Genomic DNA, 27,068 nt, shown 5'->3' with positions numbered 1-27,068 from the left:
GGCATCCAAGGGTGTATAGTAAAAGGCTTGCAACCACCCAAACTGAAACTCACTTGTATACTATTCTGTCATACATGGTTGTTGCTATACCTAGTGTGGTTAATCTTTTAACAGGGTTAGACTTGACAGATACGCTCATTAGTGAGGCCATAGCAGACGAACAGCAGGCAAATCGACGCAGAAAGAAACGTGCTACAGCAGACCCAGCCTTCGAGTATGATGCTAACTATGATGCTCCAACTGTACGTGCAATAAGTCTTTCATCACCAAGTGATTTAATGGAGGGGGTATTTCGGGGTTAACCTTAGCAAGGGATTTAATGGAGGAAGGGGGCATTTAAGGGTTTCTTATACCCAGCCATTTAATGGAAGTTGGGTGGGGGGGCGGGGGTATTCAGGAGATAACCTTACCCAGGGATTTAATGCATGGAGAGGGCATTTAAGGGATTAATATACCCAGGAATTTAATGGAAGTCGGGTAGGGGATGTGGGGTAAGGGTTAAATATACCCAGCAATTTAATGGAAGTGGGGGATTGAATGGAGGGAGGGGGCATTTAGTGTTAGCTCAGGAGCATACCATACATGTATGTGTTTGAATGTTTTCTAGTAGATACTTAATTTTGAGTCATTCTTCCAGTTACATCAAAAGCTCTCTTTGATAAAAAGATATAGCATTTGAAAAAGAATTGACTGATTAAAAAAATAAGGAAAACTCTTGAGCTGTCAAAAAGTTAAAAATTCTGTCTCCTTTCTTCATTTTCACTGTAAGTTCAGATGATTAAGACGTGTTAATAGACAAACTTTTATCATATTTGGAAAAGATGAAAAAGAAAAAATACGAAGATGAACCAACACTCATTGATTATTGTTCAATTATATTACATGTGTGATTTTGCATATAAAATGGCAAATAAATGATATAGAATAGGTGTTCTTATATCACAACCAATAAATAAATGTGTGACATTTCAATGACTATATATTGTCAACGTCATCAGACAGATTACCAGGGTAAAGCATACTGACACTGATTTTAACAGAGTGTGGGATGGTAATGAATCGACTAGATATTAATCCTATGTTCACTTAGGTGAGTTAAATGGTTATAAGACTAGAGCGAAATTAAGTTGAATTGGTGATCTTCCATAAGTATATTAGGCTGAAAAAATAGATGAACTTTGTTAAGAGTGTTCAGACTTTTTCAGTCTTCTCCTAATATTATTCCAACAAAATTCTCGACTATGGTCTTTGAAACAACACAAAGCAGCAGGAGTCATATTGGGAGAAAATCTGTAACCAACCAACCAATATATTAATGTTAAAGTTCAAATCAATATGTATGAGTCGATGTAAACCTTTCTAGGTGTCAAAACTGGAAACCTGGAGATGTCCATTTTAAAAGTCTAACTAGAGATTTATGTTCTTTTAATTTACAATTATGAAATTACATCTTAAGATTGTTTTTGGTTATGTAATTACTGATTGTGTAGGGCTACCAAATATTTCCATTATTTTATCTCCTGCAGACCCTCACATGGCCTACAAGTACTGGTATTACTGAAGCCCAGGCACAAACAATATGTGGTGATAAGATTGTGGGATCAGCTACTTATGCAAAGTGTCAGAACATCCTTCCAAATGACGTGGTGGAACGAGTTAATGCTTGTATGCGTGATGTCCAGGTCAGTTCACAACTACTTTTAGATTCAAAATGTAATTCTATAGTCATATATTTTTGTGGATAATATAGCTTTATATATTAACTTATTCTGATTTTAACAGTTACTATATATATGAATTCAAGGATTAAGAGTACCTGCAAAATGAATGAAAATAAATTTCCCACAAAAATTAATGATTTTGCAGTAAGTGTTTAGAGTTATCTTAAAATTCTATGTATCGTGCCATAATTCTGAAAGTATCATGCATGACCTACCAGAGGGGAAATCAGGTTTGTCACTTCACCTCAAAGTGTTACACGGTTGAAAATATCTTGACAAAACTTTGGGTGTACTATTTTAATGGAAAAATTTATCTTTCATGTTAGAGGTGGAAAAAAACATCAACAGATTCCTGATGTTTATTTGTTTTGTTCCAGTTGACTGATTCATTATCCTGGGCTGATTCGGGTTTGGCCAGTTTACAGGAAGCATGTAACAGTGCTGTGAAGCAAGACACCAACAACTGGGAAACAACCACTCCTAACTCTACCCCAACTTTGCCTTCAACCATTGTGAATACTCTCTGTCCTAAACAGTGCTCCAGCCAAGGAACATGTACAGCAGGTGAGTCAGAATCTGAGCTATTCCCTCACACATTGTAAAAATTCATTTTTAAGGGATTCTGTAGATTCTATTGTTTGCTAAGATGGAAAAAATGTTATTTTGTTTCTTAATTGAAATTTTTTTTAAAATAGATTCCTTAATGAACACTGATTTGTGCCTTCCAGAAACAATACACCATAATCACTACAAACTTTCAATAAAACGTCAAAATTCTTATATTATCGAAACATTAATAAAAGTAAACTTGAGAATGTAAACAGGCACTTTGGCCGCTCTGCTATTGGAAGAGAACTATTTCCAATTCTTTCGTGGTATTATATCTCAAAATCCAGTCAACAAAAGTTCATGGGATAATGACTTGACAGGGTGTGATTTCAACTATAAGTAGAATTTATAAAAAATAGTGTTGCTTGTATTATGTGTTCATTGTATGTATTCACCAACAGGTGAATGTACGTGTTCATCTGGATTCGCTGGACCAGACTGTTCCTTGACCGTGAATGAGGTCCCTATTGTGGTACCAGAGGTGACCAACGTTGTATGTGATACTCTCACACAGACGTGTAATTCTATCATTGTGTATGGAGATAAGTTCATCAACTCTAGTTCCATCACCTGCCACCTGACTGAAGTACAGGTAAGTTATCCTCCTTCCGAAATACAGGTAAGCTGTCACCATCTAGAAGTACAGCTAAGCTGGCATGACACAAAAGAACAGGTGTCATCTCACAGCAGTAAGTGGTCACCACAGAAAAGTATAGTTAATTTGCCAACACACAGAACTTTAAGTAAATTTTTACTTCACAGATGTTCAAATTTTCATCTCACAGAAGAATACGCAAGTTGCAACCACCCAGAATTATATGTAGCTGAGTTGTCATGAACAAAGCACAGGTAATTTGTTAGGTAAAAAATTACATGTAAGTTGTCACCACAAAGTGATTCAGGTAAGTTTTTCACTACAGAAAAGTACAGGTAAGTTGTCACCAAACAGAATCACATGTCAGTTTTCCCTACATGAAAGTATAGGTAAGTTGTCACCACACATTAGTACAGGTAAGTTTTCAACTCACAATGGTAAAGGTGATTTGTTAAGATACAGAAGTACAGATAGAATTGTCACATCACAAAAGTACAGGTAAATAGATATTTGTATTGTTTATATGTTTGTTAAATTACCTCATGTGCTGGCCATCTCTCTTCATTTCTGATGTGTTTCTATCTGGTTAAGATGGTATGGTTTTAAACAGGTAACTAGTACTGGAGTAGTCAGGACATCAACAACAACAACAACAAATGCTGTGTTCCAACGGCTGACCGCAGTGATATGTGCCATTCCAGAAGAAAAGAGCTATGTTGTTAAAATCAGCAATGATGGTACAACCTTGAGTACTAATGAAGGACTTATCATTGTATATAACTCCACCTGTTTCCAGTGTGCCATCGAACAGACACCTACTCTTGCCACATGTTCAGCTCAGGTCAGTTTAGGTTCTGATCAGTCACTCAGTGACTCCAGAAGGCAAATCTTTCATTCTTAACATACAACTTATTATGTAATATCAGGCTAACTCCTGTATATAGCTATAGAAGTTATTTGTTGGCCACCTGGGCTTATTGAATAACAACTCTTATGGTAATAAGTTGATTAATACATAGACCTATGAATCTGAGGATTAAGAGTACCTGTAAAATAAGGAAAATAAAATCGCGATGAAAATTATGAATTTTATGGTAATGGTATGTATTTATACCTTTGTATATTTCAGTCTGATGCCTGTTACATCAACTCTGTATGTTATGCATCAAATGGCATCAATCCATCAGATTCCTGCAAATACTGTCGACCATCAGTGTCTACCTCCGATTGGACAAGTTCCACTTGTAAGTTTACTTTTGGACATTGTTAAGGATGTATGTTATGTTAATTTGTGACCTGTATCTTTGTTTCTAAAGAGTTTCTCTGCTGAAATATGTTTCATGGAACAGATTTCAAGGAATGTGTTATTTGGTTGATAAATTTTAAGAAGGATTGCAAGGAATGAGGAAATGAAAAGTTTTCAGGGGAGGTAACAAAAATGCATCAAGTGTTTTCTGCCAGCAGTTTTGTGTCAAACCTGTCAAAGGACATATATATACTGCAAATTCCGACTTAAAGTGAAACAAATTACTCCATTGTTTTAAAAGATAATGGATAATCTCAAAGTTTCTCGGAAATTTTGTTTTATATTGCTGCTTTTGGTTATGAAATTTCTTAAATTCATCTAGTAAAAGAGATTTTTTCATGTCATTCATGATATCTAGTTTCAATACATCTAAAAGTTATGTTAAGTTCACAAAACTTCATTACATGTATGAATATTGTGATTTTTCATTGTCTTCGGCAATCATGAAAAATTGATTTTCCATACTCGTAGCGAAATGAAATTTTTATTGAATTAATTTTTGCTTTGACTTTGACCGGTGTGGGATCCAAATAGCTACTTCATATATCTGGCAATTAGTGCATGCCTTGTAATAAGTATATCTTTTTTTTTTTTTTTTTTGCTGCTGGTAAAAATCCAAATTCTCTAGCAATAAAACCAATTGTGACCAGTCAAGCTTTATTATGTTCATCCATCCTGTCACATCGCGTCCCATTCAGAACAAATGTCATATCAAGACAACATCTCAACAAATTTGGTTCATAATACTAAGTTCTGATCAGATTATTGGGCATTCTTAATTTTCATGAATACAACCGTTACAGGTAGACATATTTACAGTGATGAAAAAAAAAAAAAAGCACAATACAGAAAAGGTTAACATTGTACCAAAGACTAAGATGGAAGGACGCTGTATGTATTTGTCAGTTCTAAAGGAAACTCTTTATATTGTAATTCCATTTTCAGCGAATGATTGTGCTACCCGTGTTGATGTGGACAGTCAAACAGTAGTCATAGTGACTGCTATCATAGCAGCTGTGCTACTCATCACCATCATATCTCTGGGAATTGTCTTTGTTCGAAGGTTAGTAATATTAATTTTGGACAGAGAGTGTTTTGTTTTCTTATTGTATGTTGAGAAAGAATATGAACTAATTTGTCGGTTGAAAATTGAAGTTAAAAGTTAATATATGTGTTTCTATTATTTCAGATTGACTTAAACACTGGGTAAAAATGAAATGTATTAAACAAGGGTGAAAATATGTTTCTTTTGTTTTAGAGAAACTTAAACACTGGGTGAAAAGCAGGTGTTTTATACAAGGGTGAAAATAAGTCCTATTTTTTTAAATGACTTAAACACATGGTGAAAATGAAGTGTTTTATGCAAAGATAAAAAATCCCTTGACAAATGTTTCGACACTTTCGATATTATTGAACATGAGCCTATAGCTAATAGAATTATTGTTATTCTTGTAGAAATAATAGCAAAGGAAAACTAGCAAGTAAGAGATCTGCTAGAGATCAGAGCAGTATGAAGAGTGACAGACGACAAGTGCGATACAGGGACGAACCTCGGAGGATCATATATGACAACAATTCTTTCGATCAGAGAGCTACACCAGTGTACGATTATGGTATGTCTTATGACAACCCAATGGGACCAAGCTATTACACTGCGCAACACCAAGAGCCAATTGCATTCTACCAAACCAACACCAATGACTACTTTGAAGATTAACATTACAGAAATTAGCAGCCATTGAAACCTATTATTTAGATTGATAATGTAAAGTGAATCATTTTTTTTAATGATGGATATTTTTAAGGTGGATGTTTACAAGAATTTGAAAGGTTTTTATGCATGGAAGAATGTATATTGCAAATAAATGAATGAACTTACATGTTTTTCTTGATAACTTGATATTTCTAGTAGTGCTTGTAACTTTGATAAGAATAATGTAGAACTTTCAGTGCATAATAACTTTCAAACAGAAATTTCATGGTGAGTTTTTAGTAGTTATATACATTAGAGTAGTGTGGAGCAATTCATCATTGAATACAAGAATAAGCTAGTAAAATTATATATGTTCTTTGCATAATGCAGTGTTTTCAGCAAAGTCAGAGAATATAGGAATGATAGTATTTTGATTGCAGAAAAGTGCTTTATTTAGTGGTTTAGAAAAAAAACTACATTTTTAAGCTTATATCTCCCAAAGTACCATAGAATTTTTATGACATATTGAAGATGCTTTATTGGTTAATTAATTCATACTGATTTGAGATAAATTCAAAGTGCTATTATAGTATGTTGTATGGATGGACAATGTTAAAATTTGGTACTGTCAAATCATATTTTCGTGGGGCTCAAATTTTGTGGTTTACTAAAAATTTACATTTTTGTTGACTTTTTGTGGATTAACCTTACAAAATCCACTGGTATGTAAATCCATGTCATTCTGATCAGTTTTATTATTTTGTTGTATGAATTATGAAGTAACCACAAATTCAAGGAAAATAAACCCTCACAAATTAATGATTTCACAGTAATGAATGTATGATTGTGTAAAAGGAAATCTGCTATGGGATCTTTTTTTAATTGTGATCAGTCTATCAATGGAAATCAAAAATAATTGAAGAGCTTCTGTCAAATTTGGTTCAAACACTTAGGCGAAATAATTAGAAATTTTTCTTTTTCTTTTATTTTTTGAATGATTAGATTGAAAATCGAAGACACTTCATTTTGCACTATTTGGGCAACAAGGAGATAAAAACTCAAGTTTAATTGAAAATCTACATTACTTATCTTATTACAAGATAGTTTACACTTTGTAAAGTACATTTTTTTCTTAAGGAGGGTATCATATTTTCGCTATTTTATGATATATTAACATGACCACAAAACTTAAATTCATGAAATGTTAAGACTTGGATCTATTGAAAGTTAAATTCTTTAAAACATGATTTCGTAAAAAAATTGCCAAAATTTTGACCCTTAAAAATTACCAGGTATACAGTATTTTGCCAAACCAATTGATACCAGCAAAGGGGGATTGGGTTTCTTCAGTCATACCAAACAGGAAGCAGATGATTTACTTTGTATAAATTACTTCAAGCTACGAACAGATTTTTTTTTTTTTAATTATGGCACATGTGGTGTGTAAATATCACAGGTCACTTATTACAACATGCTCAAAGAGATCCTGATCTAATGTAACATTGATTATAAAAAGTTTCTTTGTAAGAAATATGTCTTTTGGTGCTAAAGACTCCTGAGGCAGTTTTATGAATTACCAATACTAATCAGCATTTAATCTTTTTTGAAAGTCGTCTCTATCAGTAGAGTCAAAAATGAGAGATTTAATTCCCACCAGTGCAACAATTATGGGTATAAATATTGTGACAATTTCTGATGGAAGTACTTACGAATGGTTGGTGTAGTTTACAGATGGTGCTTCTGTTAGTGTTATTTAGGGGAAGTATTACATAGACTATCAGAATGTATATTCAGCAGTATAATCTTAACAACAAATAAATGAAATATATATATTAGAAATATAGTATTCTATAACTATTATTTTGTACAATTTTATGCTCAAATCTTATTTTCATAATAAAATTTTTGACAATCTTACGTTGTATATTTTGTGATGTATCTTTTAATGTACTGATTACTGGTCACGCTCATTGTGCTTTCCTAATTATCAATGGATCAGACCACATCAAATGTTTTGTCGCAGTGACCAGTCAATTAATTTTTCTGTAGATTTTTTTTTTTTTAAATCTGATCTCCAAAAAGTACCTGCGCACTATACGCGAATATTTACGGTATATAACAGATGTTATTTTCTGAATTTTTGTTCACTGATGTAGGTATAACAGCATCTTTTTAACAATAGTTTAAATGTTAGGGAGTTATAATGAAACATCTTTTAAAAAAGCAGTTAACACACCATTAAACAACAAAAACAAAAATTGTATTCTTATATTTACATTTTGACAGCTTTATTTTTTTAATTTGTATTGTTTGGGAAAAAAATTGTCATTTAGTGAATATTATACACACTGATGGAACAGCTCAACAACTGATGAAGTATCAAAAAAGGCTGATTCCAATTTGGCAAGAAAGTACAAGAAGTGAACAGAAAATTGTTCCACGATAATATCTTTTCATTACATTGTTGAGTGATATGTTGAGTATTAACATTTAAATTCACATACTGTTTTGAATTTTCTAGTTTCTACAAAAAACAATTCACAAAATGAAAAAACACATAAGTGTAAATTGGTCCAATTTTCTATGCCCCAGACTTGATGTTTACTAAAATGCAAACATCAGTTTTGTAGGTAAGGTCAAAGAAATAATACAAACAGGAAATATATGGCTAAATATTGAACTTAGTTTTTAATGTACACAGTAGAACTGTTGCCTAGGGACTAACTTATACCCCAAACATTTCGGCTGCCAGGCTTCACCGTAGGGCTAATGAGTAAATATATAAGTAGTATTGAGGGGAATAACTCAAGCAAAAATTCAAATTTGACTTTGACCTCTGACCCAGTGGCCTTAACTTGTTTAATTCCAATTGACTTTGCTTCATGTCAGAAAAAATAGATATTGGTAAAATGATACAAAATTTGACAGGTAAAAATTTGCAGAACTGAATGGTGTTCATGAAAACACATGGTCATGTCATGTTTAATGTGTGCCAAGTTTAGTCAAAATCCATGTTAAAGCTTTGGAGGAGTAGGTGTTACAACATTGTGTCCAAAGACAGATGGATATGTTGATTCCAGTATAATTTCCCATTCCCAACTAACGTCATTGCAGGGGGTACAATAAGAGGAGATTTATATGCATCATCATAATGCTTGTTTATTCATGAAGTTTATTTACTATGGTCACTTTTCATACTATAAACCGAGTACAAATAAAATTCAATATCTTCGAAATTGCTGAATCATTGAAGAACTTTTAAAATCTACAAATTACTTATTCTTTTATTCAATTGTTTTTCCTGTTGGGGGGAAAAATTAAGGAAACACTTCAAATTTCAACAATTTATTTTTCTCAACACCACACTGGATTTTGCATACTTTATTTGTATCATGAACCATTCTCTGCCCTCTTTCAAGATCATGCTGTAACCTCTATCTTCAATGTTACGTTATAATCACAAGGTCAAGATCACATATTTCTCTCCACCTTCACAAAATTTCAAACTTATTCCATATTCAAGGTCACACATTGTCCTTGACCTTTTCAAAGTTGCAACCTATTCTGATTATCAAGGTCACAATACAAGTTTCATTTCTTTCAGGTCACAAAGTACCTGTGGGTTCTTATCTATATTTGTAGCATTATACTCCATTAAGACTGTACAGTTAAGATTAATGTCGGCCAGAAATTAATTTAAAGTTCATTACACTGGTCATTTCTATTTCTTCTATCTCTGGGATAGAACCGGACTGCACTTTAAAGCTGTATCCCACAACCCTGCCCATTAATGCCATATATTTAATACCTTTTTTATAAGATAACTCTCTCCCCTTCCCTTCTCCACCAAAGAACATGCTTTTATCTCCCCACCCCCATCCCACCCCTCCTCCTCAAGGTTCTCTCCAACATACAATTACCTCTACCTCTTCAAGGTCAAGTCATACTCTCAAGATCACACCATATTCTCTCAAGGTCAAATCATACTCTCCCCTCTTCAAGATCACACCATACTCTCATTTCCCAAAGGTCACACCATTATTCTCCTTCCTAAAGGTCACACTATTCTGTCCCCTCTCATGGTCAAACCATACTCTCCCCCTCCTCAAGGACAAAATTATCACTACATACAGAGTTCTGCTCTTTCTGCAGAAATAAACATGGTTTTGCCTGAAGGTTGTTGTTTGGGTCTATGAGTGCATCAGCCATTTTATTTTCAGTGACATGGAAGTCACCAATATTTTCCTGGGGAGGAAGACTGAGTCGAGGCACCACTTCTACCATGGATGTCTCAAAAGTAGTATTTTCATAATCAGCAACGAGACATGGTTGCTTCCCTCCATTATCTACCAAGAGAGACTGTGACGCACTGATTGAATCCATCTGTCTGTGTGAGGAGCTATCATGGCTATCACCATCCTGAGACACAACATTCAGTGCCGATTCTGAATCGCATTCAATACTCAAGAGAGATTGTTTTTTATTATACATGGAGGTAAATAGGGCCTTTTTACTGCCAGTATCATCTTCCGTGTACACACGACTTACAGAGAAATTCTGAACCTTAACAGTTTGTGGGGTCACAGTATGTCTACCTGTGGGATTGGCTGGTGTTTGACTGCTACTGTACATCCTAAAGTTTGGTGGCTTTCCCTCTGAAGTGTTAGGACCTTGTTCAAAAACCGTATTGTCCGTACAGTTCATCAGTGTATCTTCATGTGCAGTGCAGTACTCTGCTATGTCTGATTCACTTGGGAACCAACTTCCATTGGAAAACTCATTTCCATACTGTTGAGAATGTCCAGTTCCCTTGGCTGTCTGCCAGGAATCTTTACGATATGTTGGATCTTTTTGAGCATAGCATTTTCCATTGAGAGCAAAGTCATATAAAAATGGCAGACTCTTTGCAATTTTCTCCGGTCTCCCTCTTGATTTAGTGGGACTTCCACTGTATCTTCCATAGTCATTATACAGTGGAGCAGGACTTAGTCCATCCTTCAGCAACTGGGGGTGAGGCAAGGATCCATAGTGGCTTGGCTTCTGTGAGTTGTGCAAGTACAAATGTGGGACTCCTAGAAATGAGGGGAAAAAATTCCACAGAATTAACATAATTTCTGATAATGAAACTGTTTTCAGCCCTGTCTTTCACAAAACAGCTAAATGAACTTTCAACTTTCACCAAATCATTTAGGTTTATTTGATACACCACTAAATTTAGAACCGACATTTTGATGGTCAGTCCTCTACTTGATACATACCTATCATAAGGCTCTCCTATTCTAGTATACCAGAAAGCACTAAGTGAAATGCACTATCATTCAAGTGCAAAGTAAATATATGTATAAGCACAAACCAGTAACCTAAGTATTGTATAATTCATAATGTTTTCGGCTGGGATTTAAATTCACTTCCTTTTCAGTCATGAAAGATAGGGCAAATTCACATACCCAGAAAACTTTTTTAACAGAGAATCAAATTATTGGAAATGCATGTTATATGCCTATAGGCTCAACATTTAATCTCTGTCAACTAATACAAACAAAGGACAATTAAGAAATATTGTAGCTCTACAGAATTTAACAATACACAGGTATGCAGTATCTTGAAGCATACTCTGCCAGCTGTCTGACTTCAGCTTTCGTATATCCAGCCCTGATGCCAATAACCTTGGGTGGGAAGGGTTGGGATATGTGCAGTTGACAAAGCATGCATTTCTTGAGAATGAGGTACAATAGTCATACAGAAATTTAACATGGAAAAAATAATGATGATCGGTATTTGGATACTTCCTTTATCTAATCTCTTCCCTGCATGTTCTTCATTTTGGATATACTATCACTCTTTTTATCCAACAGAAAGTATATATATTCTCTTACAATACACTAGTCTTAACATAATAAAAAGCATGTGCCTTTTTCAAGCGGGATCTTATATGCTTAATAACACAGTTTTGTTTGAAAATAGGATCAAGTTTTGGAGGTGAATATTACACAAAGAATAGACATATCGAAGAGTTTACACAAAATTTCAAAGGGAAAAAATCGTTAATTTGAAACAAAACATTCAAATAAATGGTGAGCTTTTTGCATTCAAATTTTATTGACAAGGTTAAAGTCCTGTAGTTTTGTGGATATTTCTGAGGGGTTAGATTTTGAAAGCTTTCCAAAAACCGCTATTTCCTGAACTTTTGATTCAAACAACTATTTCGGCTGAACTATAATAGCATGTACACTAAGGTTGAAAATAATGGGATGAAAAAGTTGGTTGATTTCTTACCATCTTGTACACTATATACATCAGTGCTAGTACACTCCACACTGGTCATTTGTCTGATGAAGGTGACCATGTAGTCAATGAAACGTCACAATCAAGTCTTCTACTGATTGTGCTATTAGAACTCTAGTTCTACATTCACATACTCACTAGCACTGGAGGTGCGTCCACTGTGGTGATAATCTCGATCACCACATGATGAATGTGTCTGGCGTCGATTTTGGCTATGTGGTATATCCATAATAGGAGGATCTGGCTCCTGGGCACTGTGAAGAGTGAGGTAAGAGGCACACCGACTTGACCCTCCGGGCCCACAGGAAGGGACCATCAGCAGGTGACTGCCACCGACACTACTGGGATGGCTTGATCGGCGTTTGGACTGCTGACACATACAAGTTGGGGTACCTAGGCTTGTATCCTTAAAAATCATGGATTCAGAGAAATCGATTATACAAAATTCATTTCCACAAAAATTCATTATGTTATAGGAACTTGAAATACTCATTCTTCTAATTGTGATTTCATATCTTACATGTGAAAGATCCAAGATATTTAACCCATAAAAAAGTTTTTTGATGTAAAATTTGAGATTTGACAAACTTCCTACCATGTATACAATCATACTTATACATACAACGTAGAATTGACTAACATTCAATACTTACATCTACTGTATATCCAGTATTACAATGTAGATATATATCTTTTATAATTTAGTTGACTACGTATGATATTTACATATAACAAAATTAAAACACTTACATTTAGGAACACAGAACCTGCAGACACTTCACTGCAGCGATGGTAATTCTTTGCATTCTTCATAACTGAAACACAAAGTTAGTGTGAATTCATCATCCATTCCCTTAGATGTTATTTCCTGTTGTCTAACTTTAAAGCGGCTATTACCTTCAATTTCAACATCGGGAAATGGAGAATTCGGCTTATGAATAATATATCCATAATAAAGCGATACACATGCCTATATGCCTATAACGTCAAATTTGTTGTTTTTGTAAATATTTTCAGTGTCAGACATTGTTTATCAGGACTATTGTTTATAAACATGTTCACTCTTGGTTGATTACGAAGAAAGCCGAGTGGGTCATTTACTTCCGCCTCAAAGAAAAAATAGATTACGAGGTAAACAAACGCACATGTCTTCTATATGACACGTGATTTTGCACCTTTTTGCTAATTCTTGTTTGCAGTTAATGATTCTATAGTGTTATAATATATAATTTTTAACAATCAATGTTAGTAATTCGTTTTGTTTTGGCTTTGTCGTGCGAGAATTATCTATGTAAATCGCTGGCGTCATACTTTTACACTTCGAATGAATACCTCCAATTGGGCCCCACCTTGCAGTCAACAACAAGCACATGTTGTCGATAGTAAATTCAAGCGAATAACACAACTATTTTCATTCAACATTTATCAGATAATACTTTTAGTAGTGTTGATCATAACATTCACACGTCAAACACTTGATATTGGATTATAATCAATGAAAGGCGGATACGTCATAACTATAGCTATTGGAAAATAGAACATTTTATATCGTTTTCTTGTAGTGTTTTTTAACGTTATAGTCGCTTTAAGATCAGACCCAACAAAGAATTGTGAAATTCATTTCCCAGTGTGAGTGGCTGTCACATACAGGTGTAACATACCAGAAAACTATTCATACTTTTCTTCCCAGTGTGAGTGGCTGTCACATACAGGTGTAACATACCAGAAAACTATTCATACTTTTCTTCCCAGTGTGAGTGGCTGTCACATACAGGTGTAACATACCAGAAAACTATTCATACTTTTCTTCCCAGTGTGAGTGGCTGTCACATACAGGTGTAACATACCAGAAAACTATTCATACTTTTCTTCCCGATGTGAGTGGCTGTCACATACAGGTGTAACATACCAGAAAACTATTCATACTTTTCTTCCCGGTGTGAGTGGCTGTCACATACAGGTGTAACATACCAGAAAACTATTCATACTTTTCTTCCCGGTGTGAGTGGCTGTCACATACAGGTGTAACATACCAGAAAACTATTCATACTTTTCTTCCCAGTGCCAAAATTTTGCTATTTTTCAACATGAATTGCATGACATGTTATTGTTTAATAATTTAATTATTAAACTTGGTTTGTAAACTACTGATTTCTACCATTATGCTACCTTAATTATCTATGCCTAGAGGTCTGTCACATTCATGTGTTTACTAGCTAGCTCTATATATATAGTCAGTTCTGACCTTTAACCTCGTTTCTGTTTGTTTACATTGTATGCATACTAATGAGTATTACCATATTTAGTATCACTTCAAGATAACGAGCGGACATGTTGTAAATCTGTTGTGCTGACTTCATTTTTTGGGGCTTTCTCATGCTGCGCATATCAATTTGGTCCATTAGCCCCAAGTAACGGGTTTTTCAATTAATTTTCTACATACATAGTTTCGTATAGTACAGTTATAGTGCATCCGTACAGGACCATTTTCGCCTGGTTCTTCAGTAGAACTCAGGACCTCGCCTGGCGATGTTACCTAGACTGTGTACTATTTTAGCAGTCTTCGTTGTACAGGACTCCTTCGCCTGGCAACAAGCTGATTTTACTCATTTTCAAATTTGTCATGTTTTATTTAATAGTTTAAACCTTCATTCTCGATCAACCAATGTTCAAAATTTTCATTTATACTTCTCATTCCTACAACCAGGACCACCTTTTCCTATTTCGGACTAGGACTCGCCTGCATGTAGGAATCATACTCATCTTCATTCATACATCTGGTTATCACATAAAGCAGCGGAGACAGCCCTGAATGCAAAATTTTCTATATGTTTTCATGTTGTCCAATGTTATGTATATATATGTTTTGTTATGATCTTATTAGTATGGTTTTTATATTGGATGTGTTCATTACAATTTTCTAATCGAATATCCATCGTTTGTTGTTGTTTATAAAACAAATATTTAATCTGAAAACTTCAATTGAAGAAAGAATTGAATTTTGCATTTTTCATTCCTGCTCTGGTAAAAATACTGCTGGCTATGATAAGACAGGTATTTCAGTTTTGAAGTAAATTTGTTATACAGTATGTGGGAAACTTTAAACATGTCTGGAATGTAGTAATTTCTCAGAATCTGAGAATTCTACACAGAACACTACTGTACCATTTCAGACTAACTTTCCTTGTAAATATACTTCAAGCCTCAGTTTCAGTGCAGAAGAGGAAAAAAGAAGTAAAAAGGAGAAAGAATTTTGGAGAAATTGCGGATATACTTGCGCTGAACAAAAAAGTATAGCTCATAAGCTCACATTGACCAGGTCAGCTAAAACTTTTAACAAATTTGTACTTAGGTTGACTGACTGATTTTGATAATGTACTCATTAGAACTGTCAACAAACCTCTGTATACATGGAAGTCCTGGTCCCTGTTTGTAATTAAATCGTAGTCACCAGATGGAGTTGTGTGAACACGTCTTCTACCAAAGGGTCGTCTTTGGTGATCATTATCATCATCTGATGGTGGCGACACCTATATTGTGTGTAAAATATTGGATTCATAATACTTTATCTGATGTCTTCCCGGTATAATAAACAAATTCACTATTGGAAAACAGCATCACAGATTTATTTGAAAAATATTCTGATCTTATAATAAATGTTATACTGTAAATGTTGTTTTCACTGTTTTTAATTTTCACTTTTTTTTGTGGATGATTTTAATGCTTCAAAAAATATCCCACTGAAGATAACTAATTTAACAGTTGTTATTTCAACACAAGGACAAAAACTTTGACCTTGGAATTCTACAATAAGCAAACCCAAATTTAACTTGATTTATTTTTCCTTCTTAATTATTCTTCGCTGCTTTACTGTAAGATCATATACTTTCATGGGCCTCAATTTTCATAATTTCTCAAAAAATCACTTTATCATAGTAGACACTTGATTTTTATAGATAAATATATCTCAAAACATAAACTTATCTTAACAAAACATATGAATTTGTAGATTATGAGTACCCACAAATTCAATGAAAATAAATCTCCCACAAAAATTAATTATTATTTAGTATGTCCTCTTCAAAGATGATACTCTGGCTGTGTGAAAATCTTTTGGAATGAAGCTTGAAAAAAACTTCTTTAATTCTGAAATAGTTTTCATATCTTTATCCTCAAATAAACCATATGATGAGACACATTGTTCAAAATTAAGGCTTCAAAAACCACTAGGTAATTTACAATTATGTCAGTTTTATAACTGTTTCTGTTTAGAAGCACTTTATTTTAGACTCTGACATTACTTACTTGGATTGACCAAGATTTAAATGGCAAGCCTTATCAATGAAGCAAGAGATGATAACCCTTCCAGAATGCCTGGTCTTATTCTTCTTGTTTCCAAGTGCTTTGTAAGGAGTCTCAAGTAAAATATTCTGTTTGTTCATATTTTGCTCAAGTTGCATCAATCTTGAATTTGAATGAAGATTTTGTTGACATATCTGTATTTTTTGTTGTTTGTGAAAGCTGTTAGAGTTTCTCATTGCTTTACATCCAATTAATTTAAAGACACAACATGTTTGAGTGGTGGAGGAAAGCCGGAGATCCCAGAGAAAAACTACCACCCTACAGTCAATACCTGGTGACTGCCCCACGTAAGTCTTGAACCTGAGGTGGAGGACAAGTAATAAAGACAGACAACTTACCCATTCAGTCACCATGGTGCCATTCATGAAAGCTTAACTAGTGAAGCTATATATTTATACTTAAAATTCATTAACATAAGATACCTCTATTTGGATTCTCCTTCCTTTTCTAGTTCCATGTTGAAAATGTTTCCGCTGGAACCTTTGAAAAGCTAACTCTGCATCTCTGTCCTTTTCACGATGTTTCTTTCTCTTCCTGCATGTGAAGAATTATCTTAAAATCAAATTATGAAATACAGTCGAACCTCATTATCTCAAAGTCAGGAGAATGTGGGAAAACTTGGAGTTATCCGAGTAATCGATTTAAGTAAAGTTTAAATGCTTTGTGCGAAGTGTAGCCCGAACCAACAAAATACTTTGAGTTATAATGAGTCATCATGTTATAAGATACTGAGGCTTAACTGTATAGGACCTTTTATCTAATATGGTCACTTATAATAAATTGCTGTTAGAATTTTATTTTAATAGAAGTAGGAACTCCCCAGATGAAATGGACTGAGGCATTAAAAGAATAAAAGAAATAAATCCTTACTTTATACACATGTATGTTGCTATGGCAACTGGAACCAGCAGCAGTAGCAGGAACAAGTAAAAAAGCACTGGTTTTTCATCAGTTTCTGTAAACACAGACAGGGTGTGTCAAAATTGAGGTTTAATACTGTGAAGGTTGGGGTTTTTTATAATTTACTTAAACTTCAAAAAGAATTTAAGAGTATCAATGACTAATTCTTGAAATGGTCTTTCATTATCTTTATTATCATTTTTACGCTAAATGTTCTCAGTACACATAGCCTATTGCGACAGCCTTTCAGACAAAATTTACCGATCCTGGTTTTCTCATTGGCTGAAATATCGAAAAGAGTTAGAGCCCTCTAGCAGCAATTTTCTGCATAAATAATGCAGCAATTTTTCAAATCGCTATTTTAAAAGCATCCAAAATTAGTTTGTTTTTATTAATAACAATACGATTACTATATATTTCAAAAAAGAAGCACAGTGTGGTTGAACTATTGATAAATTTTGAACAATATATTTTACGGAATTCTCGACATGATGTAAGCATACAGAACACTGTACGTGCGAGTTGGCGCCCTGATAAGAAGCTAGTCTAGGGGCTTGGTTTGAATTATCAACTAACAGCAGTGATAAACAAACAAAACTTACAAACAGAACATCAATTTTGCTTTAATCCATGTCGTTGTGGCAAGATCGTCTTAATGTATAACATCAATTTACCTCATTAGACGTCACAAAATTGGACTGTTCGTCCTACGCGCACACCCGCCGATATGACACTTTTTTCAGGATTTTCACACCCATTGCCATGACACTTTTTCAAGTTTTTGAAGATAAAAAGTTTGCGTTTCATAGGCAAGGTACATTTGGTGCTCATGATTTATGAATGATATATTTTTAATACTGTACTGATCAAGATGTTGACTTTGTTATAACTTATATTTTTTGTCTTCTAGTTTTATTTGATGAAGGTTGATTGTGCTGATTTCTCAAGGTTTGTTAATGTCTATCAAAGTTCCTTGAAATGAAAATATTCCTTCAAACAAAGCGCGTATATAAAACCCTAAAATATTCATGTTTATAATTATCAAGTAACTAAAACGAAATATTTCCATAACATGTTTATTCATTTAGCGTGTCATGGTGACATTATCTAATGCATTGGAGATCAGAAAAAGTAGTAGCTATAGTGAAAATATTGTAAAATTTGTATATATATGGAAGTCTGGTTTAATCTCATAGAACTATGCCTTTATAGACATAATTACTGGAAGGAAAGTCTAACCATGATACTTCAAGTAAGATAGGCATGTAAATACATTTAATGTAATTACTTACACTTTTATCTATCTGAAATGCTGTGTACACCTTATCTACTTTCCTCAACTACAGATATAACTATAATAAGTAAGGACTATAACTTTGCAATTCATTCAAAATAAAGAAGTAGGTATAAAGTCCTTTCGATTTGTCTAAATCCTCATATTGATAGGATAGTAATTGCAACATCTTGGGTATTTCAAAGGGTTTATTTAGTCAACTTCATCATAGAGCTATTTATCATTTGGCTTGTTGGCGATAGATATATGGTTGTGTGTATTTTGTTTGTTTATTCACATTATTGTCGTCAAATTTGAAATAAGAATTAAAGAAGATATGAAATCGCTTAAAATTAAGAAAAATAGCCTCTGGTTCTCTTATTTTAGTAATTTTTGCATTCCAAAGTGTAGGAGTATGGGGAAAGTAATATAGCTTAGTGGTTATTTGTGAACATTTTTCAATACGTTTAGCCTCTCAGTACTTTCAGTACTTTGATTCTTTATTATAATCAATATTTAATTTTATTCATTTTTCACTTTTTCCAGTTTTCATGTATCCCCAAAATTGCATTAATAGAAACCATCGAAAATAACATCCTGTATTAAATCTTTGTTTTCTTTCGTCTTTTTTCGAAAAAAAAATACAAGCAAATATGCATATGGCAAGACATTTTGATGTCAATACAAGCTTTAAGCATTTTACCAGTTTCTGTGTCATCAGGTTTGAAACATCCCCCTGGTGTTGTTGAGGAAATTCTATCTACAGGCTGAGTTATGCTGGTAGAAACATTAATAGAGGCCACTTCCTGAAAATAATAAGAGAACTGTTAATTTTGTATCATTTCTGGGTAAATAGAATTTCAATTCTAGAATTCAAAAAGAGGTCCACAGGTACCTTACCACTTACCTGAATATTTCAGCTTTCGCATCAAATATTTCTATTCACTATATTACATTGATGCCCCCCTCCCAACCCACCCACCCCTAAAAAAAATGAGTAAGGAGGGAATTGTACACCTTAAATTGGTTCAACCTTCCGACCAGACAAAATAAAAAGTTTTTAAAAAAATTAAAAGAAAGAAAAAGAAGGAAAGAAATGTCTAAAAATTCATATTTCAACATTAAATGATGTCATTTGTACAAAATTAAATGTTGGAAACAATTTGAAATCTTCATAAGTGCAATACAAAATTATCAGTGAAAGTAGGGAAATGAAAATATAGCTTGATTTTTTTAAACCAAGATATGCACAGAATCTAATGTTATATCGTAACAGTAAATGACCTTGACCTTAAACCTATGACCTAAAAGCAATTGCATTTTCTTTACAAACGCAACTACTTTGTTCTAGTTCATATATGGGTATGTTGTTTATTTGCCTTGCAGACAAACATGGGCCACCTAAGCAAGGAATTTGACTAGCTACTGAAACAAGTATAACTTATGTGGAAACGATTCAGTAATGGTGACCTTGACCTAAGCATTTGCATCTTGAAAGTAATTTTGATAAGAAGCAAATTAATCACAGAGAAAGTACCTGGAATCTACATTGGAAATCATAGAAGCCAAAACATGGGATCTTCAGTTATAGTGCAAAACGTTCTTCTTTGTTACCACCTTTCACCTTTATTCTTGGAAAACAGCCAAGAGCTAGCACTTCAGGTCAATATACTATGGAGTTTTTAGTATCAATTTGGCAGTTCAGAATTACTGTATAAAATGTCATTTTCAAAATTAGTGATTCGACCCAAGCATGCCATTTCAGTAAGAACTGTACAATATTTTAATGTTTAGTGTCAATCATTTACTTTTGTCTTTGGGATCACTTAATGACCTTCACCTTTAACCCCTTGACATGAGAAAAAAGTTCAAAGCGTGAACAGTTATGAAACTTTGACTAAAATCAAAGCACTGTCCGAATTTTTGGCTAATCCGGTCTGAAAGTGCAGTTTGCTACCTTGTTGATTATCCTAAATTCATACATGCCTAGTGGGGTCGGGTGACAATATGCTTCATGTGGGTTGGTGTCGGGATAAGGTGACAATATACGCTCGAAGTGGGACTGTGCTTTTCCCCGGTCTTTATATGTTGGTATTTTTGGGGGTTGGGGTGGACTTGATAATTCTGTATCACTGACATAACTTCAATATATGTACTGATATCAACATATTACCTTCTTCAAAAAATGTAAAGAAATCGTCATCAACAAAACAGGCACACTTCGAACCGACATGCTGATCACGGCATCACGTCGAATCTCGCGCCAACTGTCAAAATCTCAGGTACGCATACGAGATAACAACACAAGGGTACGCACTAAAATCTTGAATTAATAATGCCGGACGATTTTGAGTTTGGAATTCAGAATTTAACATGTCGATATTTTCTCGTAACGCAATCGAATGGAAAATTACGAATGTCCCATTTGATACCGAAAACATCTTTCATTTTAAATTCGTTGACATTTCTTGACCACCACACACAAAATCCACCTAAATATCTGAAACGTGCATTTCCCCGTGGTATTTGAAAGAGGGTATTATAACACATTCCATCAGTCTATTCTGGTTGTCAGTCCAAATGTATATCTGTATAAATACACAAACAGGTGCATTCTGTACAACTTCTGTTTTTATACTGCTGCCGTCGCATTGGTACATTGGTGATAAACAGTTTGGGAGGGGTTTGGGTTTAAATCCGTTCATGTTCTTTATACATACCTTATTTCAACTCTTCCTCACAAAAAATAGAGGTTTTTGTTCTGTTTTACCTCATCTTAAGAGGAGCCAAGATAGCCCGGAGCCATTGTGTGCCGACACATCTCAAAATGATCCTGGCTGTTCAAAGGATGATAACCCAGCAATTCACATTTTATTTCATTTTGAAGAATTAATTTACAGAGGCCAATCTTTCGGCAAGATGCATCTTTCAAATCCAAGGACTCTTATTCTCAATATGCCCATCTTATGCGTTTTTTTAAGCGAATGAGACTCTGCATTAAGCGAAGGTGTCGCATGAAAGTCATGAGTTCAGAATATTCCCATATACATGACTTTTATCTGAAATTACATGATATACGAAATCTATTTAATTACGGGACTGGTGCACATTTCTGTCTGCATTTTGACTATTCTTCTATCACTTTGGGATTTTCTCAATCGCCCCCCAGGTTTCACAATGTGTGCCCTTAGCGTCATTGACGAGTCCTAGAAGAACGAAGCAGCTGTATGATACCGTTTAATTCATTGTTTGGCTCTGTTGTACGGCTCTGTTGTACCTAACTGTAAATTTGTATTAGAAAGTGTTATTCACTTGAGTGTCTTTTGTACAATATCTGATGATATTATCAGCAATCAAACCAGTGCCAGAATGTACTCAAAACGCCAGCCAGAAAATGCCGAAACGGAGATAGAGAGTAACGCTTTTAAACTTCCGAATATCTGGGTGTATTCATTCGCGGTCTGGCCACTGCTGCTGACACAGATTTCAGCAAAGGAAGCCCAAGATATACAGCACATGTCGGCAGCATTCTTCAATAATTTACTATAACTAACGTGATTACACCATCTCTCCTCGCTGATTTTCTTCCTGAACATATTGGCACTCTCACTAGGTATAACTTAAGAAACACAGATCAATTACGACAGCCAACTTACCGTCTTCAATCTATGTGTAACTCATTTAGACGAGTCGTTAAAAACTATTGGTTCACAGAATTTGTTTAAAACCAAACTATGTACAAGAAGCACCGACAAGCTTAAATCGTGCCTTTTATCATATGGCCCTCGTAAGCTAAGTATTCTTCATTGTCGTTTGAAAAACAGAGCAAGCACACTCAATTATGACCTATTCAGAGCCGATCTCACGAACTCTGCATCTTGTTCATGCGGACGTCCCTCCAAAAACTCCTTTCATTACTTACTTCACTGTACCAAATATATACAAATTCGTAACACCATATTTACCGAACTGTCGTGGTATCCGGATGATATTTTGATAAACGTTCTTTTAAACAGAGATGTAAGGCTAAGTTCAGCTGAAAACTCGCTTTTAGCTAGAGCTGTTAAAATAAATTATTGATGCATCTGAGCGATTTGGCTAGTTATCTGCATTTCCCAACTTTCCTCCTTTGTACTATGTACTTCCTTCTACCCTCCTTCCTTCTCTTCATTCCTTCCCTTATGTTTCAATAAAAAATATTATATATATATGTTTCATTGCTTGTTGTTTAAGTATTGGTGTATAAACTATGTAATGGAGAGGGCTTTTAAAGTTGGTAAAACTTGTGTCCAATCCTATTGTACGAACTTTCTGCAGTAAAATAATTATTAAATTAATAATTCCAACATCTTTAAACTTAGTCAGAGAAGTGAGAAGTTTACTAGTATATTTGTTACATGTCATGATCACTTCTGACTTTTCCTCTATTCCTTGTATGTAGTTATACTTATTTAGTTTTAGGAGTGGTACTGATCTTATTTCTTTAAGATTGTTTTGCAAATCAATTCCGCTTGTAGTGATGACGGTCAAAACTTGAAGCCGACTTCCTTTATCCTGCGAACTTGTTGTGTTGTGATTATCAGCAAAATTCAGTAGCTTTAAAAAGCTGTCATACAGTAGACCACTATAAAGAGCTGTGGTGTAAAGACATTCACTTGTAACAAGAGGTCCAAGGGGCCTGCATCATCCATATGCCCAACTAAGCAATTCAGCCATTTACTAAAGAGTTTCAAATATGACAAATAATTTCAGATATGATTTCCCTATTGGGTAGCCGTCTTTTGGTCAAACAGATGTCAGATTCACTTTTCATAAAGATTGACTTGGACCAAACTTGGACAATATCCTTGTTCAGAAGGATTTTAAAGAACTTACATTTCCCCATTTGGGCCTCATATCAGCACAAAATTCAACATTTCCTTGACCCCAACACCAACAATTCTATCACATCTCTATGTGCAATTCAGAGCCTAAAAAATCGCCTGCATAAAGTGTCACGGTCACCCAGAAATTGAACTGGATGTGCAACGATCAACCATAAAGTTGTAATACCAAATTTCATTTAACTTGAAGCATAACCAAAGAAAGTTAAGTAAACAATATTCCAAGAGAATTTTCTAAGTTCAAAAGGGCATAACTCAGCCAAGAAAGGTCAAAGACAGCCAGGAATCAAACTTAACCTGTACCCTGGCAACAAGAAGCCATATACCAAATTCCATTTCGATAACTCGAAGCATAAGCCAAAAAAAGTCTAGAAAACAACATTCCCAGGAAATTTTCTAAGTTGAAAGGGGCATAACTCTGCAAAAAAGGGCCACAGACAGCCGGGAATCGAACTTAATCTGTACCTTTGCAACAAAAAGGCATATGCCAAATTTCATTTTGATAACTAAAAGCATTACTGAACAAGAGATCCCAGAGGGATCTTGGCGCCCACCATTTGAGGATCTGTTTTCAGTTCTTGATGATTTGTTTATTTTTTTTGTGTGTGTTACAGGTGTTGTAAATGTTCATGAACTGGTCTTCATTGAATGTACTCAATGATGGCACAAGATATTTTTATTAAGCACCTATTAGCAAATATCATTTGAAAAAGATCCCAAAGTATTATTAGATAGCAGTCAGTTACAGGTGGATAATGGACAATATGCTTGTGCTGTATTACTGTCGACATCCAAGATGGCTGCCTGTGGGCCACCTTGATTTCAAATCAGTCCAAAAAAGGTACAATGCACAACTAGGGACCAAGGGAAACCAATATCTATGAAATATCAGAAGGATCCATCCAGTACTTCCTCAGATATAGCAGTAACAAGATTTTAATCTCAAAATCCAAGATGGCTGCCTGTCAGCCATCTTGATTTCGGATCAGTCCAAGAAAGGTATAATGCACAACTTGGAACCAAGGGGAACCTGCATATGAAATTTGAGAAAGATCCATCCAGTACTTTCCAAGAAATAGCGGTAACAAACTTTTACTTCCAAAATCCAAGATGGCCACCTGTCGGCCATCTTGAATGCGAATCAGTCCAAAAAAGGTACAATGCACAACTAGGGACAAGGGGGAACCTGCATATGAAATTTGAGAAAGATCCATCCAGTACTTTCCAAGAAATAGCAGTAACAAACTTTTACTTCCAAAATCCAAGATGGCCACCTGTCGGCCATCTTGAATTCGAATCAGTCCAAAAAAGGTACAATGCACAACTAGGGACCAAGGGGAACCTGAATATGAAATTTGAGAAAGATCCATCCAGTACTTTCCAAGAAATAGCGGTAACAAAGTTTTACATCCAAAATCCAAGATGGCCACCTGTCGGCCATCTTGAATTCGAATCGGTCCAAAAAAGGTACAATGCACAACTTGGGACTAAGGGGAAACTGCATATGAAATTTGAGGAAGATCCATCCAGTACTTTCTCAGAAATAGCGGTAACAAACTTTTACTTCCAAAATCCAAGATGGCCACCTGTCGGCCATCTTGAATTCGAATCAGTCCAAAAAAGGTACAATGCACAACTAGGGACCAAGGGGAACCTGCATATGAAATTTGAGAAAGATCCATCCAGTACTTTCTCAGAAATAGCGGTAACAAACTTTTACTTCCAAAATCCAAGATGGCCACCTGTCGGCCATCTTGAATTCGAATCAGTCCAAAAAAGGTACAATGCACAACTAGGGACCAAGGGGAAACTGCATATGAAATTTGAGAAAGATCCATCCAGTACTTTCTCAGAAATAGCGGTAACAAACTTTTACTTCCAAAATCCAAGATGGCCACCTGTCGGCCATCTTGAATGCGAATCAGTCCAAAAAAGGTACAATGCACAACTAGGGACAAGGGGGAACCTGCATATGAAATTTGAGAAAGATCCATCCAGTACTTTCTCAGAAATAGCGGTAACAAACTTTTACTTCCAAAATCCAAGATGGCCACCTGTCGGCCATCTTGAATTCGAATCAGTCCAAAAAAGGTACAATGCACAACTAGGGACCAAGGGGAAACTGCATATGAAATTTGAGAAAGATCCATCCAGTACTTTCTCAGAAATAGCGGTAACAAATTTTTACTTCCAAAATCCAAGATGGCCACCTGTCGGCCATCTTGAATGCGAATCAGTCCAAAAAAGGTACAATGCACAACTAGGGACCAAGGGGAACCTGCATATGAAATTTGAGAAAGATCCATCCAGTACTTTCCAAGAAATAGCGGTAACAAACTTTTACTTCCAAAATCCAAGATGGCCACCTGTCGGCCATCTTGAATGCGAATCAGTCCAAAAAAGGTACAATGCACAACTAGGGACAAGGGGGAACCTGCATATGAAATTTGAGAAAGATCCATCCAGTACTTTCCAAGAAATAGCAGTAACAAACTTTTACTTCCAAAATCCAAGATGGCCACCTGTCGGCCATCTTGAATTCGAATCAGTCCAAAAAAGGTACAATGCACAACTAGGGACCAAGGGGAACCTGCATATGAAATTTGAGAAAGATCCATCCAGTACTTTCCAAGAAATAGCGGTAACAAAGTTTTACATCCAAAATCCAAGATGGCCACCTGTCGGCCATCTTGAATTCGAATCGGTCCAAAAAAGGTACAATGCACAACTTGGGACTAAGGGGAAACTGCATATGAAATTTGAGGAAGATCCATCCAGTACTTTCTCAGAAATAGCGGTAACAAACTTTTACTTCCAAAATCCAAGATGGCCACCTGTCGGCCATCTTGAATTCGAATCAGTCCAAAAAAGGTACAATGCACAACTAGGGACCAAGGGGAACCTGCATATGAAATTTGAGAAAGATCCATCCAGTACTTTCTCAGAAATAGCGGTAACAAACTTTTACTTCCAAAATCCAAGATGGCCACCTGTCGGCCATCTTGAATTCGAATCAGTCCAAAAAAGGTACAATGCACAACTAGGGACCAAGGGGAAACTGCATATGAAATTTGAGAAAGATCCATCCAGTACTTTCTCAGAAATAGCGGTAACAAACTTTTACTTCCAAAATCCAAGATGGCCACCTGTCGGCCATCTTGAATGCGAATCAGTCCAAAAAAGGTACAATGCACAACTAGGGACAAGGGGGAACCTGCATATGAAATTTGAGAAAGATCCATCCAGTACTTTCTCAGAAATAGCGGTAACAAACTTTTACTTCCAAAATCCAAGATGGCCACCTGTCGGCCATCTTGAATGCGAATCAGTCCAAAAAAGGTACAATGCACAACTAGGGACAAGGGGGAACCTGCATATGAAATTTGAGAAAGATCCATCCAGTACTTTTCCAGAAATAGCGGTAACAAGAATTGTTTACGG

At 35.1% G+C, this 27,068-nt stretch overlaps 2 protein-coding genes across 2 annotated transcripts in view; one reads left to right on the top strand and one right to left on the bottom strand.

Annotated features, from left to right (window-relative positions):
* The window catches only part of LOC132563990 (uncharacterized), a 162,087-nt gene extending 156,046 nt beyond the window's left edge, over nt 1-6,041 (top strand). The window contains exons 147-154 of the mRNA XM_060228745.1: nt 115-242; nt 1,527-1,682; nt 2,099-2,285; nt 2,732-2,922; nt 3,536-3,766; nt 4,055-4,169; nt 5,177-5,294; nt 5,687-6,041. Coding sequence (XP_060084728.1) covers nt 115-242; nt 1,527-1,682; nt 2,099-2,285; nt 2,732-2,922; nt 3,536-3,766; nt 4,055-4,169; nt 5,177-5,294; nt 5,687-5,948 — 1,388 coding nt within the window. The 3' untranslated portion in view covers nt 5,949-6,041. The remainder of the gene's footprint in view (nt 1-114; nt 243-1,526; nt 1,683-2,098; nt 2,286-2,731; nt 2,923-3,535; nt 3,767-4,054; nt 4,170-5,176; nt 5,295-5,686) is intronic.
* A 3,966-nt stretch (nt 6,042-10,007) lies between these two features.
* LOC132563981 (uncharacterized) lies at nt 10,008-21,449 on the bottom strand. Its single transcript, XM_060228737.1, has 8 exons — nt 21,351-21,449; nt 19,448-19,550; nt 17,442-17,526; nt 16,994-17,105; nt 15,610-15,739; nt 12,960-13,024; nt 12,354-12,615; nt 10,008-10,996 (listed from the first exon to the last, which is right to left on the bottom strand). Exons 1-8 carry the CDS (start codon nt 21,447-21,449, stop codon nt 10,008-10,010), a joined length of 1,845 nt encoding a protein of 614 aa, XP_060084720.1.
* Between the last annotated feature and the right edge of the window lie 5,619 nt (nt 21,450-27,068).

This window comes from Ylistrum balloti, unplaced genomic scaffold (assembly GCF_031769215.1).
Source record: "Ylistrum balloti isolate Yb309-2 unplaced genomic scaffold, AGI_CSIRO_Ybal_v1 Utg369678, whole genome shotgun sequence".
NCBI classification, from domain to species: Eukaryota; Metazoa; Mollusca; class Bivalvia; order Pectinida; family Pectinidae; genus Ylistrum; species Ylistrum balloti.
The sequence above is the reverse complement of the archived record's forward strand: the minus strand, read 5'-3'. Positions and strand labels throughout refer to the sequence as shown.